Source organism: Macaca nemestrina, chromosome 14 (assembly GCF_043159975.1).
Source record: "Macaca nemestrina isolate mMacNem1 chromosome 14, mMacNem.hap1, whole genome shotgun sequence".
Lineage (NCBI taxonomy): Eukaryota > Metazoa > Chordata > Mammalia > Primates > Cercopithecidae > Macaca > Macaca nemestrina.
In genome coordinates, this window is record NC_092138.1 from 28,999,539 (window position 1) to 29,021,063 (window position 21,525).

The 21,525-nt window shown below is 39.0% G+C and overlaps 1 protein-coding gene and 1 non-coding gene across 5 annotated transcripts in view; one reads left to right on the forward strand and one right to left on the reverse strand.

The window, feature by feature from the left end:
• LOC105491781 (phosphatidylinositol-4-phosphate 5-kinase type 1 beta) overlaps positions 1 to 21,525 on the reverse strand; it is a 307,266-nt gene that overhangs the window by 63,067 nt on the left and 222,674 nt on the right. For all 4 annotated transcript variants that reach the window (XM_071077710.1, XM_071077709.1, XM_071077708.1 and 1 more), the window contains 2 exons: positions 12,947 to 13,102; positions 3,950 to 4,094 (listed from right to left, as the gene is read on the reverse strand). In XM_071077710.1, coding sequence (XP_070933811.1) covers positions 3,950 to 4,094; positions 12,947 to 13,102 — 301 coding nt within the window. The remainder of the gene's footprint in view (positions 1 to 3,949; positions 4,095 to 12,946; positions 13,103 to 21,525) is intronic.
• Positions 11,997 to 12,103, forward strand: LOC112424715 (U6 spliceosomal RNA). The gene has a single exon (XR_003015582.1). It is a non-coding gene; the product is annotated as a U6 spliceosomal RNA (small nuclear RNA).

Below are 21,525 nucleotides of genomic sequence, written 5' to 3' on the forward strand. Positions count from 1 at the left end.
AGGAAGAAGAGGGCACAAGACTGTTCGATCTGCTGGGCTAGCCTCTGAGATCTAGAATGTTGGACTCATCATTTAGGGAGCCTTTACCAATTTGCCCTCTATGTACAAATGACCAGTGGCTTTTTCTCTGACATTTTTGCCCTTCTCACAATACTGCAAATGTCTGCAGGGTGAGCCCAAGTGTTAGAAATAGCCACTAGCCAAACCTGAGACTGGATAGAGTGGTGACACTGGTAAGACATCTTTGATGGGGAAAGCATAGATGCACTGGAATGAAGTGTGACTTTCAATTCCTTATGCATAACCAGAGCTTTGGTTTTGCTACCAGCTATGCAGGAAATCATGAAAATATTCGTATGTGTAACCTATTTCTACAATATTAAATGAAATTGTTCTTAACTTTGAGGTAAAACACGCCTCCGTATTTCTTAGTGCTCAATTTATACCTCTTTTAAAAGAACAGACTTCTTACTAGTAAAGAAAAACGCAAGTTTCAAAAATTCAGAACTTAAATCTCACTAGATGACCGGGAAGCAATGCCCATGACAGTTTCTCTTTATTCCTAGGATCTGCATGCTCTAACACAAGACTGCACAGTGCAACTTGAAAATGTGTACTCCCAATCAGTAGGTTAGATACATACTTTTAAGATGATACTATTTTTTTCTTTCCTTCCTAGCGAATTTTTGGAGTACATTAAAAAAAGAATGGGTTACTATTAAGAGTTTTTGAAGTTACAAAGAATAATCTTTTTAAAAAAAGGAATAATTCTAAGAGACAGCAATTTCCCACTGCAGTATATAATTTAGGTGTGGAGGCATCCAGGCACTAATCAATACCTTGCCAATTTACGGATTCTAAAAAGACTGACAGAATGACAACTGCTAGTTGAAGTATCTGCAGCTTATTTTAGCATAGATATGTATAATATAACGTCAAAATTGGAAAACAGACCACTTTGCCTGAACAGAAAAATGATTCATAAAGAGAAAAATCTCACATGTAAATTATAACATCAATATTCAACATTTTTTTCTTTTCTTTTTTTTCTTTTCAATGCATTTTCTTTCCAGGCTCTCTGGATTAGGTTTTGAAACTCAGTTGGCCAGATGAGATTTAGAATAGTGTCTATTTATTGCCTAAAGAAACACCATGTAGGACTAGGTGGGCTCTAAAGGAAAAAATGATAGAAACAAAAATATGAATTTTTTTTTGTTTTTTTTTTTTGGTTTGCTGGTGAAGTTTGCCAGTTGAATAATGAGGGTTGGGCACAGTGGGTCAGGGAAATAGGGATATTGACGCCCGGGAGTTCTCAAACTGTTGTCTTCAGGGTTTTTTTTTTTTTTTTTTTTTTTTTAGCACCTTTATGCCTCTTTTCCTTAAGATTTCCCTAAGTCCGTGATTAAGACCCGAGGCCCTTCTATTACCTTCTTGTGCACATCAAGGCTAAAAGCAGACATACCTACAGGAGCAGGTAGGTGACAGTACAGATGAATGAGGCAGAGGGTGGTGACCTAGGGGGTGCAAGATTTTCCCCTCCAGCTGATAAATGCCAGGAGGAAACAGAGCCAAAATTATATGGTGACCAAGATCCTGATTTTGCAAAAGAATCTGGGTATTTTAGCGAAGTTGTTTGGTTTTTAAAGGGTGGCTCATTGAAAAAACATTCTAGGCTCACTGAAATGCTTCTGTCTGGGCTGTATCTCATTGGCAGGCACCAACTTGACTGTGGTTCCTGCTATAGTGCTGCTGGTGGCCCAGTTTGGTGGCGTGTTCCAGGATGAATTTCCTGGTGCCAGCCTGGAGCCCATGCCCACTGCCTTTCCACAGACTTTGTAGGCACCCAATTATCTAGATTAAATTCCTTTCTGGTTAAGATGAAGTGGTTTCTTGTTCTTGCAGGTGAACCTTGATTGATAGTGATATATATCAAACTGCAATTTGGAGATACAGTGCCAAAGAAGATTAAAACAATGCACTTGTTTTAAATAAATATTTAAAAGAAAGGAAAAATATCATAGATAACTCATTTTTTATTTTCCCCTTCCAAATCTATATGCTAGTCAGTATCGGCATAAATAAAAGTATCGAGAGTGACAGCACAGTTCTGGGAGCATGTGGAGGTGGAGCATGCAGAGGTAGCTTCCAGGATGGCCAGGAACGATTGGGAGTCAGGAGGAGGCCCTGCCAGGCCCCAGGAAAACCTTATGAATACCCAAGAGTCGAATACCTCTGGTCAAGAGACTGGATACTTACCTACCACCACCACCACCACCACCACCACTGCTACCAAAACACAAAACCAAACCAAACCCTTTTATTGTTGGCTGAAAATCTCAGTAAATGATTTAAAAGCACATCTGATTATATGCCCCAATAATTACCATGACAGCAAACTGTAAGAAATCACCATGGCTTCACATGAGAATTGTTTTTGACCTTGCTAAGAACTTTCTGCAACTTTCCAGCTATCTTTTGGGTTGCTATTTATATTCGAGAGCAAAAGAACTTTATATAGACCCACGTGTTCAGCTGCACCAGATAGACAGGAAAGGCTGTTGCTTGACTAATTTACATACCAGATTTAAACATTTGACATTAATATTAAGTATTACACATTAAGTCATTTTAAATTTCTCCAATCGAAGGAAACTGACCAAATCAATAACTTTGTATAGTTTAGATAAGTTAAATAATTTTTAATAGGGCCTTATTTGTTGACCCTTAGAGCAGAACAATGCAAACTCAGGCCCAGCTAAGATTTGTGGCTCACTTTGCTACCCACTGGTTCCACTTTTCTCGACCTAGACTGGCTGCCTAACCTGCTGTGTACCTAATCTTGTATCTAGCTGAGAGAGGAGGAAACAGCAAAAAAAAAAGAATTACTATAGCAGGTCCGACTAGCAAACTTTAACTTGCCAAAAGACTAAGCTAGACTCTATGGATATCCATATATTAAAAATAAATCTACTTTATTGACTCCTCTTCCTGGAAATCAACCAAACTGCTATCCTGGAGATGGAAAGTAACTTAAAGCATAAGAAATTCTTCACCTGCATAAATCTGATCTTGATTCTTGAGAGCTAGGTTTCAACAATAACTAGTCTAATATTTAGCAAATAATTATTATTTTACTTATTTTTTTAAAATTTTCTATTTTTATAACATTTTATAGAACTCATAAAATGGTGCTTATATAAAAATCCACACCAAGTTGCTAGAGAGCATACAATTTCCAAAAATCTTATAGGTTACATGAGATATTTTGATACAGGCATGCAATGAATAATAATCTTATCAGGGCAAATGGGGTATCCTGACTTCTGCTTCTGATGTTGTGTCTCCTTCTCTGACTCTGACCCTTCTTCTTCTGTCTTCCCCTTACAAGAACCCTGTGATTATATTGCGCCTATCTGGATAATTCAGGATACTCCTCCCATTTCAGGATCTTTAATTTAATCCCATTTGCAAAGTCCCTTTTGTCATATAAGGTAACATATTCACAGGTTACGGAATTAGGATGTGGACAGCTTTGGGGGGGCGGGCATTATTCTGTTTACCATAGTCACTAAGATCACACATACCAAAAGAGAATATTACAATATCTTTGCAGCTACCTGTGTAATATTAACTAAGAGTACTCACTCTGAAGAAACCCATTCCTAAAAAATTCACTAAAATAAAAATGAAAGATTTGTCTTCTTCCATTGAGCCAAGTATATAATTTCTACATGACATAATGGTCAACTGTAAAGAAAGATCATGAGGGTTTTCCCTCCAATGTTCTTTTGCCACAGCAAAAATCAAGCATGTTCTCTCTCCGACTTACGAGGCAGATGACAGGCACATGCTGGTTGCTAGAGACGTGTTCTCATTCAGAGACACTGGTTCAGGCCTGATGTTGACGTGGTAACAGCCTGATGGGTTATTTGACTGCACTAAGTATTACCTGTTTGAATAGAGTGTAGGCCTGTCGTGTGGATAGTGCTCGTTGACGTATAAGGAAGAAGATGAAATTGTGGTCGCCAAGGAAGCAGCTTCAAACAGCGATGGAGTGCTAGGCACCAGGTCTGGCCTGTGTCGGGATCCCAGGGCTGGGAACGAAAGCAACACACACATTCATGAATCTCAAGAATAAATGCAGCTTTAGTATCTATAATAATCAAAATGAGTCAAAAGCATTCATTTTACCTATCAGGCTGCAAATTCAATTATGAATTAACTGCACTTTTTTTCTGAATTACAGCAGAAATGTAAAATAGCTTCTTGCAAACAGGTTAAACAGAAAGGAAATTGCATTAATTTACAAAATGGCTCATGGAAATGACATTATGAATGCTCTTTTAAAAACCTAATAAAGTGATTTACTATTTCAAAAAGATGGCATGCAAAAATTCATAGGAGTTTAAGCAGATAATTTGACAGAGATTAAAAGGATGACTGGCAAGTGTATAAACAGACAGCGAACCTTTCTGCCCTCCCTGTGATACGCACATATCTATGATTCTCAGGTTGGATCTAAGAACCCATGTTTTTCAAGAGCCGGGAAACAAATACTTCAACAGACTAACAGTCAGCTCTACCTTAACCCCATCAGAGCCCATAAATACATTTAAACATTATCCAGGACTCTTCTTGACATATTTGAACATCAAAGTTGCCTTTTTTAAAATGAGAAAACACTTATTTTTTCTTTAAAACTTAGCGGCCCATGAAATCATTTGTGTAAGAGCCCACCCTTGTGAGGAAGGAGGAATGTTCAAGGCTGAGCAGTAACCCCTGCCCATCTCTCTGGAGTCTATGTGGACTCTTTCCATCACGCCCCCAGACTGACCTAAAATAGATGCTTATAAATACAATTATAACTTTAAGGTGTTCCTGGTATTCCTTTATAAGCACAACAAATTGAAAATTAGATATTTTTAGTGTGTAAATATAAACCGACCGTAATAGGGATTCTCGTGTGAGTGTGAGGTTTTGGATGTTGGATGTGAAGGGTATAGATGGTGGGGTAGGGAGCAACATGGAGGGGAAGCCAGGCAAGCACAGGAAAGGCTGGACTCTGGTCTGGGAAATCAGATGACACACTGGGATGGTAGAGCTCCACCTCTCCACCTCCAATTCAAGTCAAAATAGAAAACTGCAGCGATAGATAAAACATATAAAACCACGAATAACCAAAGTGCTCAACGTTCAAAAATTAGAAAGGCTTCAACTTTAATGTGACACCTGGCTTGCAATCTTCAATATTCTTGATCCCAACTTTTCATTAAACGGAAAGCAAAACATGAAAACTCTCTATAACATTGAAAACTCAGTGTCAAAAATAACCTGATATCAGATTCCAATGAATTGCCACTCCTTATAAGGCAGATGGAGCTGGTCTTCAACCTAGGTTTTGGGCATACCAGCGTTACTTCACAAAGTAGACATGACCTGAGTGACAGAGCAAAATACATCTGTACAGTGACTCAGTCCCAGGTCACACATCATCAGGAAGGTGACCCCTCAACCCATAAGGAGCAGCTCTTTGAGGGAGAGAAGTGTTTCTTCCTGCTCCCGTATCCTTCCGTTTTTTTCTAAAGCCAGTGTGGTAGGCAGAACTCTAAGATGACCCCTAATGACCCACACTCCTGTAAATTCTCCCTTTGTTGTGGGGCCTGCAAACATGATGAGCTGTTATTCCTGTGGCTATGTGATATGACCTAGCAAAAGGGATTTTGCAGATGTAACTCAGGTTACCCAGAGTTGGCTAACACTGAGTTAGGCAAAGGGAAGATTATCCAGGGGAGCCTCACCTAATCGTATGAGCCCATTAAATCTGGGTCTAGAGGTCAGGGACAAGAAGTCAGAGAGAAAAAGTGTTGGGGCTTACTTGCAGGACATTCTGTGTTTGAAGATAGAGGGGCAGCATGGTAGGGAATGTGGATGGCCCCCAGGGCAAAACACGGCTCTTTGTTGTCCGACAGCAAAGAAGCAGGGATCTCTGCCCAACAGCTAAAATGAGCTGAATTCTGCCGACAACATGAATGAGCTTGGAAGAGGATTCGTCCTCTGCACTTCCTGATAAGAACTCAGCCTAGCTCAAAACAGCCAGCTAGCATCATAATGACAGGATCAAATTCACATATAAAAATATTAACCTTAAATATAAATGGGCTAAATGCCCCAATTAAAAGACAGAGGCTGGCAAATTGGATAGAGTCAAGACCTATCAGTGTGCTGTATTCAGGAGAACCATCTCACGTGCAAAGACTCAAAATAAAGAAATGGAGGAATATTTACCAAGCAAATGGAAAGCAAAAAAAGGAGGAGTTGCAATCCTAAAATCTGATAAAACAGACTTTAAACCAACAAAGATCAAAAGAGACAAAGAAGGGCATTACATAATGGGAAAGGGATCAATGCAGCAAGAAGAGCTAACTATCCTAAATATATATGCACCCAATACAGGAGCACCCAGATTCATAAAGCAAGTTCTGAGAGACTTACAAAGAGACTTAGACTCCCACACAATAATAGCAGGAGACTTTAGCACACCACTGTCAATACTAGACAGATCAATGAGACAAAAAATTAACAAGGATATTCAGGACTTGAACTCAGCTCTGGACCAAGTGGACCTAATAGACATCTACAGAACTCTCCACCCCAAGTCAACAGAATATACATTCTTCTCAGCACCTCACTGCACTTATTCTAAAATTGATCACAGAATTGGAAGTAAAACACTCCTCAGCAAATGCAAAAGACCAGAAATCATAACAGTCTCTCAGACCACAGTGCAATCAAATTAGAACTCAGGATTAAGAAACTCATTCAAAACTGCACAACTACATGGAAACTGAACAATCTGCTCCTGAATGACTACTGGGTAAATAACAAAATGAAGGAAGAAATAAAGATGTTCTTTGAAATCATGAGAATGAAGACATAACATACCAGAATCTCTGGGACACATGTAAAGCAGTGTGTAAAGGGAAATTTATAGCACTAAATGCCCACAAGAGAAAGCAGGAGAGATATAAAATTGACACCCTAATATCACAATTAAAAGAACTAGAGAAGCCAGAGCAAACAAATTCAAAAGCTAGCAGAAGACAAAAAATAACTAAGATCAGAGCAGAACCGAAGGAGATAGATACACGAAAAACCCTTCAAAAAAATCAATGCATCCAGGAGCTGGATTTTTGAAAAGGTCAACAAAACAGACCTCTAGCCAGACTAATAAAGAAGAAAAGAGAGAAGAAGCAAATAGATGCAATAAAAAATGATATAGGGGATATCACAACTGATCCCACAGAAATACAAACTACCATCAGAGAATACCATGAACACTTCTAAGTGAATAAACTAGAAAATCTAGAAGGAATGGATAAATTCCTGGACACGTACACCCTCCCAAGTCTAAACCAGGAAGAAGTCGAATCCCTGAATAAAACAACAAGTTCTGAAATTGAGGCAGAAATTAATAAGCTACCAACCAGCAAAAGTCCAGGACCAGACAGATTCACAGCTGAATTCTACCAAAGATACAAAGAGGAGCTGGTACCATTCCTTCTGAAACTATTCCAAACAACAGAAAAAGAGAGAATCCTCCCTAACTCATTTTATGAGGCCAACATCATCCTGATACCAAAATCTGGCAGAGACACAACAAAAAAAGAAAATTTCAGCCCAATATCTCTGATGAACATCAATGTGAAAATCCTCATTGAAATACTGGCAAACCGAATCCAGCAGCCCATCAAAAAGCTTATCCACTACGATCAAGTCAGTTTCATCCCTGGGATGCAAGTCTGGTTCAACATATGCAAATCAATAAATGTAATCCATCACATAAACAGAACCTAAGACAAAAACCACATGATTATCTCAATAGATGCAGAAAAGGCCTTCGACAAAATTCAACACCCCTTCATGCTAAAAACTCTCAATAAAGTAGGGACCAATGGAACGTTATCTCAAAATAATAAGAGCTATTTATGACAAACCAACAGCCAATATCATACTGAATAGGTAAACACTGGAAGCACTCCTTTTGAAAACCAGCACAAGACAAGGATGCCCTCTCTCACCACTCCTATTCAACACAGTATTGGAAGTTCTGGCCAGGACAATCAGGCAAGAGAAAGAAATAAAGTGTATTCAAACAGAAAGAGAGGAAGTCAAATTGTCTCTGTTTGCAGACGACATGATTGTATGTTTAGAAAACCCCATCATCTCAGACCCAAATCTCCTTAAGCTGATAAGCAACTTCAGCAAAGTCTCAGGATACAAAATCAATGTGCAAAAATCACAAGCATTCTTATACACCAATAACAGACAAACAGAAAGCCAAATCATGAGTGAACTGCCATTCACAATTGCTACAAACAGAATAAAATACCTAGGAATCCAACTTATAAGAGATGTGAAGGACCTCTTCAAGGAGAATGACAAACCACTGCCCAAGGAAATAAAAGAGGACACAAACAAATGGAAAAACATCCATGCTCATGGATAGGAAGAATCAATATTGTGAAAATGGCCATAGTGCCCAAAGTAATTTATAGATTCAATGCTATGCCCATCAAGCTACCACTGACTTTCTTCACAGAAGTGGAAAAAACTACTTTAAACTTCATATGGAACCAAAAAAGAGCCTACATAGCCAAGAAAATCCTGGGCAAAAAGAACAAAGCTGGAGGCGTCACACTACCTGACTTCAAACTATACTACAAGGCTACAGTAACCAAAACAGCATGGTACTGGTACCAAAACAGATATATAGACCAATGGAACAGAACAGAGGCCTCAGAAACAACACCACATGTCTACAACCATCTGATCTTTGACAAACCTGACACAAGCAATGGAGAAAAGATTTCCTGTTTAATAAATGGTGTTGGGAAAACTGGTTAGCCATATGCAGAAAACTGAAACTGGACTCCTTCCTTACAACTTATACGAAAATTAACTCAAGATGGATTGATCAAAGACTTAAACGTAAGACCTAGGACCATAAAAATCCTAGAAGAAAACCTGGGCAATACCATTCAGGACATAGGCATGGGCAAAGACTTCATGACTAAAACACCAAAAGCAATGGCAGCAAAAGCCAAAATTGACAAATGGAATCTATTTAAACTAAAGAGCTTCTGCACAGCAAAAGAAACAATCATCAGAGTGAACAGGCAACCTACAGAATGGGAGAAAATGTTTGCAATCTATCCATCTGACAAAGAGCTAATATCCAGAATCTACAAAGAACTTAAAAAGATTTACAAGAAAAAAAAACCCATCAAAAAGTGGGCAAAGAATATGAACAGACACTTCTCAAAAGAAGACATTTACACAGCCAACAGACATATGAAAAAATACTCATCATCACTAGTCATTAGAGAAATGCAAATCAAACCCACAATGAGATACCATCTCACACCAGTTAGAATGGTGATCATTAAAAAGTCAGGAAACAACAGATGCTGGAGAGGATGTGGAGAAACAGGGATGCTTTTACACTGTTGGTGGGAGCGTAAACTAGTTCAACCATTGTGGAAGTGTGGCGATTCCTCAAGGATCTAGAACTAGAAATACCATTTGGCCCAGTAATCCTATTACTGGGTATATACTGAAAGGATTATAAATCATTCTACTATAAAGACACATGCACATGTATGTTTACTGCAACACTATTCACAATAGCAAAGACTTGGAATCAACCCAAATGTCCATCAATAATAGACTGAATAAATAAAATGTGGCACATATACACCATGGAATACTATGCAGCCATAAAAAAGGATGAGCTCACGTCCTTTGTAGGGACATGGATGAAGCTGGAAACGATCATTCTGAGCAAACTATCAGAAGAATAGAAAACCAAACACTGCATGTTCTCATTCATAAGTGGGAGCTGAACAATGAGAACACATGGACATAGGGAGGGGAACATCACATACCTGGGCCTGTCAGGGGGTGGGGGGCAAGGGGTGGGACAGCATTAGGAGTAATACCTAATGTAGGTGACGGGTTGGTGGGTGCAGCAAAGCACCATGGCACGTGTATACCTCTGTAACAAAACTGCACATTCTACACATGTACCCCAGAACTTAAAGTATAATAATAAAAAAAAATAAATAAAAAGCTTATTTCTGAGAGAAAAAAAAAAACAAAAAAACTCAGTCTTGCTGACACCTTCATTTCAGCTTTTGAGACCCTGAGCAGAGAACCTGTGTGAGTTGTACCCAGTCTTCTGACTTACAGAACCATCGGCTACTAACTGGGTATTATTTTAAGCTGCTAAGTTTGTGGTAATTTGTTACATGGCAATAGAAAATATAACCTGAACATACTGAGAATGGCAGAAAACAAACTTAAAAACTAGAGGGAAATTCAGTGATGACTTGGTGCAGGGGGAAGTTCCCCAAGTACAGAGCATTATTTAGAGACTAAACATTGTGCATGAAGAGGATAGCAAAGATAAACTCATTTTATAACATTATGTTACGTTTTCAAAGAATATGCTCAATAGGATTTTCTTTGACCTTCAGAGACCTTTGAAGGTGTTGTGTCTCTAAATTTGAAGCAATGAGTCAAATACTTCATTTGAAAAAAATACAATATACGCCCTACTTCCCATGTTTCCAGCCTTTCTAGATGCTGTGTAGTGTATTTATTATATCTTTACCTTTTTTTTTTTTTCCAAATTAACAACTGGATCCATTGCTTTAACTTTAGAGGTCACATTGAGCATACTACTTGAAAGCTTAACTAATATAATTTTAAAATACGTTTATCCTATTTCCCAGACTACAGACACCTGCGGTTTTGCATGTGCTATCAGAAAATCAGGTAGTCTAGGGAGGGAGATGCCAGTGCCAGGGAGCTTAGGAGAAACGGGTGAATGTCCACCAGGAATTGGAGACATCCAGAGAGGATCAAGGGCACCTCTGTAACTCTCTTGCCGAAATCACTAACTCCGGGTAAAAGTTGGTTTATGGGAAGATGAGAAAGAAAGAAACCAAACATAGCACGTATGGATAAGTGCTGCTGAAGAAGGAATAGAAATAACACCGCATCCTAAAGACACTGAGGAAAAGAAAAGCCCTAGAGGAGGTCTTAACTCCTGTAGAAAGTAAAAGACATTTTCAGGAAATGCTGAGATTCTCCAAAGATAGAAAATCTAAAATGTCATTCTCCCATATTTGATTAGAAGGGAAAAAATAAATGATTAACTTGGCAGATAGAGAAAAGTATTTGATAAAATTCAGTACTCATTCCTGATTTAAAAAAAAAAAAACTTTCAGCAAAGTAGGAATAAAAAAAGGAACTTCCTTGGCTTGATTATGGGTATCAAATACAGCAAACTTCTTTTTCAATAGTGAAACATTAGAAGCATTCCCTTTAAAATCAGGACAAGGCAAGGCTGTCTACAATCACTGTTTCTATTCATCATTGTACCAGAAGTCCTAGCCAGCAAGTAAGAAAGAAAAAAAGACAAAAAGGATGTGAAGTCCATACAATAGCAACAAATGGCCAGAAAACTCAATTCTTAAAAAACGTACTATTTTTAAAAATCCAGAAAAAAAATCTATATCAATATCTCTGCATTTATCCAAGAAATAAATCTAACAAAAGGTATATGTACAAGCCACACAAGAAAAATATTATAAAACTTTATTTAAATTCATTAAAGCAGCCGGGCGCGGTGGCTCAAGCCTGTAATCCCAGCACTTTGGGAGGCCGAGACGGGCGGATCACGAGGTCAGAAGATCGAGACCATCCTGGCTAACACGGTGAAACCCCGTCTCTACTAAAAAATACAAAAAACTAGCCGGGCGAGGTGGCGGGCGCCTGTAGTCCCAGCTACTCGGGAGGCTGAGGCAGGAGAATGGTGTAAACCCAGGAGGCGGAGCTTGCAGTGAGCTGAGATCCGGCCATTGCACTCCAGCCTGGGCAACAGAGCGAGACTCCGTCTCAAAAAAAAAAAAAAAAAAAAAAAATTCATTAAAGCACTCACTTTGGCAGCACATATACTAAAATTGGAACGATACAGAGAAGATTAGTATGGCCCCTGTGCAAGGATGACATGCAAATTCATGAAACGTTCCATATTTTTCCTTTCTGCCTCTTTTCTTTCCTTCTCTTGGTACCTGCTCATGGTTATGAAGCTTTCAAAGTAAAGAACATGTAGTACCTCCCGAGTATTACCAGTGGGTACCCAAAAAAAAATCATTAAAGAAACCTAAATGAAGAGACAACTTGTTGTTCCATTGCATGTATGTGTGTGCATGTGTACCTGTACATGTGTGTATGTGTACATGCACAGAATAAGGTCTAGAAGTAAAAGCAACAAAATGTTAGTATTTGTTACCATCATGTAATGAAAGTAGACATTTTTCTTTTTGAATTAGTATTGTCTAATTTTTATCATAAACCATAAATTGTATTTTTTATGTGGTAGTTAAAACTTGCATGAACCGCATCTTACTGTAGCTATCCTATTTATTTATTTATTTATTTATTTATTTATTTATTTATTTGAGACAGAGTCTCGCTCCGTCGCCCAGGCTGGAGTGCAGTGGTGCAATCTCAGTTCACTGCAGCCTTTGCCTCCCGGGTTCAAGTGATTCTCATGCCTCAGTTTCCTGAGTAGTTAGAATTACAGGCGCCCACTACCATGCCTGGCTAATTTTTTTGTATTTTTAGTAGAGACAGCGTTTCGCCACGTTGGCCAGGCTGGTTTCGCACTCCTGACCTCAAGTGATCTGCCTGACTCGGCCTCCCAAAGTGCTGGGATTACAGGCGTGAGCCACTACGCCTGGCCACTGTAGCTATCCTTTAAAAACTTAATAGATTTTATTTCTTAGAACAGGTATTTTTAAATTTTTCTTCTGCAAATTTACTTGTATAAATAAATCACAAGAACTTTTGTCTTTTTAAAAAAGTTACACATCTTTACCTTCTTCATCAAGGCTGCTAAAACTTTGTCCTTCGGTCAGCAAATCTCGCTTCTCATCCTTCCATTCCTGGCTAATTGAGGATACGATCTCCTGTGAAGTCGCCTTTAAGGCGGCGATGGAATTGCACCGTTTCTTAGAAGGTGAGGCCTTCAAAGCTAGACAGAAAGGAAAAGGACAAATACAGATATTTATTGTAAAATCACATTAATATTTTATTTAAAAGTGAATATTTTATTATTTATTAACATTTTAGTTATTATTTGAGTAGAAGACAAGAGGCTTATTTTATACATATGGAAAGGGAGATGAAATTGTTTCATCTGATGAATATGACAAATTGGCTATTTGTCTAAATGACTTGACTTAAATCAGAATATCCTAGAGCAAATTAAGAGTTAAAATTTATCTTGGCTGGGAGCGGTGGCTCACGCCTGTAATCCCAGCACTTTGGGAGGCGGAGGCGGGTGGATCACGAGGTCGGGAGATAGAGACCATCGTGGCTAATACCGTGAAACCCCGTCTCTACTAACAATACAAAAAAGAATTAGCCGGGCGTGGTGGCGGGCGCCTGTACTCCCAGCTACTTGGGAGGCTGAGGCAGGAGAATGACGTGAACCCGGGAGGCGGAGCTTGCAGTAAGCCAAGATCGTGCCACTGCACTCCAGCCTGGGCGACAGAGCAAGACTCCGTCTCAAAAAAAAAAAAAAAAAAAAAAAAAAAAAAAAAAAAAAAATTCGCTCCAGATTTTGAAATAAAGTCTTACTTGAGGTAAAATTCAAATGTTTTACTGCTGAAGAATAATTTTCCCCCCTCCAAACAATGTTTTTCTAGTGCTGGAAGGAGGATGGGTGAGTTGATAAGCACAGATGGTAAAGCATAGAGAATTCTCACGACCCTGGTTTTATTAACTTGGGACTGGGGATTTCTAAACATGCCAATGTTTAATCTTATACTCATGTTGCCCAATTTAGCCAAGTTACTTCTGGTTGTTTTTTTCTTTCTGTGACTTTCCACTGACATTTCCTACCCTTTAGGTCTTTTCTAGGTCATGGTTTTATGTCAGACGTATAATTCACTTCCAATCTTTGTCTAAACAGCAGTCTACAACTTCAGAAGTGTGTTGGGAACCTGAACTAATGAAAATGTACTTCACCATCAATCATGCTTGCTGAAGCCTGGGACTTCATGGAGGACACGTCCATGGAAGTTGCTTAAGTGGCAGCTGGGCCATCCTTATTTACATTCACTCTTTGCTGCAGTAATTCTTCTTGGCTTAATACTGCTAGAGAATTTCCTTGGAGGGAGGGGGAGAGGGGAGTTGAGGCCTGTTTATGCTTTTCCCTGAATATGTTTTTGGCAGTGTTTCTCTTCCTTTAGAGGTTTGCATAAAGGGGTAGTCTGATAGTAAATGTATTAGAGTAATTCTGTTGAGCCTTGGGAATCTCAAAGCTTAGATTACACAGCTCATCTGGGGCCTTCCCAGAGCCTGCTTGCAAGAACTTAATTGGAGAAGGACTTTGGGACACACAAATGAGGGAAGAATGGAGGGCAATCTCTCCACTTAAAGAGAAGGGAAGGTTTATTTGTCCCTCGAGCAGTCTTAGAATCATAATAATATCATCATCCTAATAAATAACATTTGTGGAGGGCTTTAGAGTCTGGAAGCCAACATTCACATTGCATATCTCAAATCATCCACATGTATGAGGAAGAGGAAGGCCTTTTTTTAGGTCCAGAAACTGAGAATGGAAAGATTGTGGCTTGCCCAAGGTCACAGAACTAGCAAGCATGAACCTCAGGTGTCTTTCTTTTCTTCTTAAGTTGCTTTCTAGGTGGTTCATTTTCTAGCTGTTTAGTATTCTGTTCTCTGGTTAAACTGAGGGGAAAAAAAGATAAACCTTGAATTTGTTTTTCTTTGAGGGGAAGAAATTTTTGAATGTTTAAAAAATAAGTCATGTTTATCTTAATTCTCCACTCTCTCAAATAGTGGTCACACTTGTTTTACGAGAAGCTATTATTATCACACTGGCCTCTGCCTTAACATTCTATCTGCTAACTTTTATTTATTTTATTTTACTTTATTTTTCTTTAAGTTCTAGGGTACATGTGCTGAATGTGCAGGTTTGTTACATAGGTATACATGTGCCATGGTGGCTTGCTGCACTCATCAACCTATCATCTCTGCTAACTTTTATACACCTTTAATAAACTCCTGTCTTTCAATATAGTATTTTAAAACAACTTCTTTTTTTTTTTTTTTTTTTGAGATGGAGTTTTGCTCTTGTTGCCCAGACTGGAGTGCAATGGTGCAATCTCGGCTCACCGCAACCTCCACCTCCCGGGTTCAAATGATTCTCCTGCCTCAGCCTCCCGAGTAGCCGGGATTACAGGCATGCACCATCATGCCCGGCTAATTTTGTATTTTTAGTAGAGATGGGGTTTCTCCATGTTGGTCAGGCTGGTCTCGAACTCACGACCTCAGGTGATCTGCCTGCCTTGGCCTCCCAAAGTGCCAGGATTACATGCATGAGCCACTGTGCCTGGCTGTATTTTAAAACTTCTAAATCAGAGGATCTCAGATGTGGGTTGGAAACCACTAGGGAGTCTCGGAGACCCTTTCAGAAGATCTATGATGTTAAAATTATTTTCATCATCATCATAAGACATTATTTGCCTTTTTCACTTTCATTCTCTCACATGTGTAGAGTTTTCTAAATGTTACATGACTGTGATGTCACCACATATTGAATTCAGAAGCAGATGTGCGACTCCAACTTATCTTCTATTAAGCCAGACATTAAGGATTAAAAAAAAAAGGTAAAACAATTCCACTTTTCTCACTAAATTATTTGTAGAAAATATAATTATTTTTTGTAATTATTTGTGTTAAAAATTGATGTTAACATGCAATTTTTTTCTTAACTGGTAAGAATTAATAAATATTTTAAGCTTTTCTCAATTTTAATTTCTAATATGTGAAATATAGGCTATCACCCACATAAAAGCTCTTTGGTATCCTCATAATTTTTAAGGGTGTAAGGTGGCCCTGAGACCAAAAGGTTTGAAAACTGCTTTTCTACATCATAGTTCTTAGGTCAGTGTTATTTCTCTAAACGAAGAAACAGCTATGATCAAAAGGTTTTTGGCAGTACCAAGGAAATGTGATCAGGGTGAGAGCCGTGTAATGAGGAAAAGATACTCAGGAGACCTATACTCATGGCATTTCATGGAGTGAGGGCCAAAAGCCTGGAAAAAGAAGTAACCCTTTGTTCTTTATCAGCATCACATATAATGAGGAGCAGAGAAGACCGGAAAACAAACCTCTGCCAAGACCACATAGCACCACAACAAAGAGTTCACTTTTGTCTCAAGTGGTGAGTTTCTTCCTTAAAGAATGATCTCACTCAGCAGACAAGAGCTTGGATTTTGCAGAAATTCAGTTCTCAGGATCTCTTTTGATTGGGTAACCTTGAGAGCTGGTTTGGGTGGCTGGGTGCTTCCTTTTGTGTGACAGAAACACGTGAATTTGTCTTTGGCTCAACCATGGCTGGCAGGAGGTATCCTGTGCCCATTTCCAGCCTTGCATTCTGCCACTCGACTACCTCTATGTTCACTTTTCAGCTCACCCTTCTGCCATATTGGAACCTACCATATTCATTCTGCCCTTAGGCCTTTGCACATGCTGTTCTTTCTCCTTGAGATGCCCTTCCTGTCTCTCTTCTTAATGAACTCTGGGTTACATTTTCAGGATTTAGTTGAAATATCTTTTTATCTGTGAGCTCTCTTTTGGAAGAATTGGTCTTTTTTTTCTCTTATTTCTCTCCATGTACCCATAGTAGCATATTCGGAAATATTAGCAACTGTTTCATTATAGATCTGTCACATGTTTCAATCTCTGGCTCAAAACAGACTATTAAATTATTGAGGGAGGAACTAATCAATATTTAAAAAGCTTTCTATATAATCAGTGCTTTGTGTGGTGCTAGATACATAATAGGTGCATGAGTGTTTGTTGCACGAATGCATTATTGTTCTGAAATCTTAGAACAGTTTATTTTCTTTAACAAATTAATTTAACTCTTATATTCTATGCAGGAAACTAAGCTTTAGTACTTTAGACGAATTATCCGTATGGAGAATTTCAGTGAAGTTTCAACATAATGGTGACTAGTATTTCCAGGAAATATTATAGGATTTTGTAGACATTATTACACTGGCAGAATGACTCACTTGTGGGTGGGATGTAGGGATTTAAAAAGGTTAAAAAACACTGACTTCATAAAAGAAACTTGAAGACCAGGTACTACTTTCTTGGTGGGAGGGGAGTATGCCTCTAGGCATGAAGGGCTTTGAATTAACCATGGTTGATGAAACATCTTAAAGTTGTGTTTTAAAGTGTCTACTTTTCTAATAATTTAACTTCCCTTTGAAATGGTGGTATTAGATAAAAATTCCATTCATTCATTGCATTATTCATCAAATAATGATTGAGTGCCTACTGTGTGCCAGGAAATCTGCAAAGTAAAAGTTAAGGACTTTGTGCCCCAGGGAATCCATGGACATTTATTTCCTTTAGCATTATTATTATTAGCATGGAAGGGTTTTAACAGAAATCAGCAAGAGCACATTTATATTTTAAACTGATTCCTCTAGCTGTGGTGTGTGTGGGGAAATTGGATTGAATGGGTACATGATGGGAGGCAAAGAGACCTGTTTGGGGCCACAACTTTATGCAAAAAAAATAAAATAAAATAAAACCTGTAAACCAAAAAAACACAGTGGCTGAATCAGGAGAGGTACTGTGAGAGAAGGGCTGCACTCCTGATACTGCAGAGTGAGGACTGACAGGTGTTGCCGAGTGACTGCACGTGGGTGGTAAGCAGAAGGAAGGGGTCAAAGGATGATGCCAGCGTTCTGGCTGGATAACTGGGCAGATTGTGGTGGCCTTCCATAGGACGTCGACCCAGGTAGAGAGGCAGACTCTGGGGTGGTAAGCAGCTAAATTCAATTTTGGGCATGCTGAGCTTGTGGAATCCAGTGGATGCTTAAGTTCGGGGAGTGGACAGGCAAGGGGAATTGCTAGAAGAGTGGGGAGTAAGTTGCAAGTACACAGATGGTAACTGAACCCTTGGGAGAATGGGGAATTACCCAAAGTGTTGTATAAGAAGAGACCAAGTCAGAGCCTGGACCCTGAGGAACAACCACAATAAGAGTAAGCAGGGATGAAAAGGTTCCAAAGGATACCAAGGAGGAGAAGAGAGGCTGGAAGGCAACCAGGGAAGTCCTGAGTTACGAAAGACAAGTGAAGAGAGTATTTCACAGAGAACTGATATCAGTGGTCTCAAATGCTGGAGAGTTTTAAGAAGACTGAAAGTGGCTGGGTGCGGTGGCTCACACCTGTAATCCCAGCAATTTGGGAGGCCAAGGTGGGTGGATCACTTGAGGTCAGGAGGTCGAGACCAGCCTGGCCAACATGGCAAAACCCTGTCTCAACTTAAAATACAAAAATCAGCTGGGCATAGTGGCACATGCCAGTGGTCCCAGCTACTCAGGAGGCTGAGGCAGGAGAATCACTTGAACCTGGGTGGCAGAGGTTGCAGTGAGCTGAGATCGTGCCACTGCACTCCAGCCTGGGCAACAGAGAGAGACTCCACCTCAAAAAAAAAAAAGACTGAAAGTTGTTCAATGGCTTAAGCAATGATTGTTGATTACCTCAAAAAGAACATTTTGAGAGAGTGGTGGGATCAAAAGCCACTGGAGAACACTGAATAGTGACAAGAGATAAAAAAGTGAGACACCAAGTACATCCAACTCTCATCTCCAATAGGGTGACGGTAAAGGAGGAAAAAATATACCAGGAACTGGAGAGAGATGGAGTGTTGAGGAGCCTTGTTTCTATGATATAAGAGAATGAGCAGATGGAAGAATGAGCTGTGGAGCCAGAAGAGGGAGTGAATGGTTAAAATTACCCTGTAGTGGGGATCTGTCCTGGACCTTAAGGAGAAGATCGGACCCAGTATACATGTCATGGTATCTTTATACATTCAACAAATAAAAATAACAATATGTGCACCCTCCAAACCCACACCCCTTCACTAAGTTCTGCGGATACAGCAGTCGGCTTACAATTTTTTTTTTTTTTTTTTGAGACGAAGTCTTGCTGTGTCACCCAGGTTGGAGTGTAGTGGCGCAATCTTGGCTCACTGCAACCTTTGCCTCCCGGGTTCAAGTGATTCTCCTGCCTCAGCCTTCCCAGTAGCTGGGATTACAGGCACCCATCACCACGCCTGGCTAGTTTTTGTATTTTTAGTAGAGATGGGGTTTCACCATGTTGGTCAGGCTGGTCTCGAACTCCTGACCTCGTGATCTGCCCACCTTGGCCTCCCAAAGTCTTGGGATTACAGGCATGAGCCACTGCGCCCAGCTAGTTTACATTTAAATAAAGGAGATAGGCATTAAGTAAAACCTATAGCATAGGACCTAAAGTACAGGTCATTATAGGTCATGATAAATGTTAGAAAACATAAAGCAAGGAAAGCAGATAGGAATCGCCTTTCCCACTGTAGCAGGACTATAAGCATTATCATTACTATCTACGCAATAAACAAAAGTGATGAAGTACTTGACTGTGCTTTGAAGTGAAATATCTTATTCAATAAGTGGTATTTAGGACAACAGTTAACTACCTGGGAAAAAACAAGGTTAGAACTCCCTCACTTCATACACCAAAATGAACACAACCTAGATTAAAGAAAAAAAAAAAAAAACCATAAAAAACAATCTATAAAAGGTAAAAGAAAAATATGGGTGAACATGTATCTGATTCTTCAATGGTGAAGTCCTTTGTAAGCATAAGACTTAAATAAAAAGAATCCCACATTTATGGGATGTAAGATATAAGATGACAACTCTCCCCAAATTTAACACAATCTTTATCAAACTACCAGCTACGCTTCCCCCCCCAGAAATTAACAAACATTATAAAATTCAGAGGGACATACAAGGACCCAGAATAGCCAAAACAGTCTGAAAAAGAGTAGTAGAAGGACTCACACTTCTTGATCATGAAACTTAACAATACAAACGAGAAGTAATCAGGATAGTATGGTACTGGTATGAGGGTAGGCATATTGATCAATAGAACAGATGCAAGAGTCAATAAGTAAACCCGTATACTTGTGGTCAATCGACTTTCTTTTCTTTTTTTTTTTTTTTTGGTCTGGTTTATGTTTTCTCATGATGATTTTCAATAAGAGTGCCAAGATAATTCAACCGGGGGAAGGAATAGGCTTTTCAACAAATGGTGGGGAAACAACTGGCTATCCACATGCAAAAGAATGAAGATAGATTATACCTCCTATCATATACAAAAAAATTAAATCAGAATGAATCACAAACCTAAATGTAAGAGCTAAAACTATAACACTCTTCAAAGAAAACATGAGAGTAAATCTTCATGACCTTGGGTTAGGCAATGCTTTCTTAGATCACACCAAAAGCAGCAGCAACAAGAGGAAAAAAATTGGACATCAAAATTAAAAAATGCTGTGCTTCAAAAGACACTATCAAAAAAGTAAAAAGACAACCCACAGAATGGAAGAAAATGTTTGCAAATCATATATCTGATAACGGACTTGTTTCCGGAATATACAAAGAACTCTTACAACTCAATAATAAAAAGACAACTCAACTAAAAATGGACAAAGGGTTTGAGTAAGCATTTCTCCAAAGAAGATATAAATTGCCAATAAGCACATACAAGGTGTTTAATATCATCAGTCATTAGAGAAATGTAAATCAAAACCACAGTGAGATACTAGTTCATACCTACCAGGATGGCCAAAAGAAAAAAAGGCAATAACATGTCAGTGAGGATGCAGAGAAACTGGAACCTGTATACGTTGCTGGTGGGATTGTAAAATGATGCAGCTGCTTTGGAAAAGAGTTGACAGTTCCTTAAAATGTTATCAGAGAGTTACCATCTGACCCAGCAATTCCACTTCTAGGTATATATTCAGAAGAAATGAAGATATATGCCCGTACAAAACCTTGTCCATGAATGTTCGTAACAGCATTATTCATAATAGCCAAAATGGAAACATACCAAATATCCATCAACTGATGAATAAACAAACTATGGTATATCAATATAACGGAATACTCTGCAATAAAAAGAATAATTACTGATACATGCTACGATGCTACAGATAAATCTCAAAAATATTCTGTTAAGATGCAAAAAGCCAAACAGAAAAGTTCACATTATATGATTTATATGAAATGCCAGAATAGGCAAAACCATAGAGACAGAAAGTAAATCAGTAGTTGCCAGGGGCTGGGAAGAGGACGGAATGGGGAGTGACTGCTAATGGGTATGTGGTTTCTTTTTGGGGTAATGAAAATTTTCTAAAATTAGAAAATCGCCGGGCATGGTGGCTCATGCCTATAATCCGAGCACTTTGGGAGGCTGAGGCGGGTGGATTACCTGAGGTCAGCAGTTCAAGACCAGCATGGCCAACATGGTGAAACCCCATCTCTACTAAAAATACAAAAATTAGCTGTGTGTGCTGGCTCACGC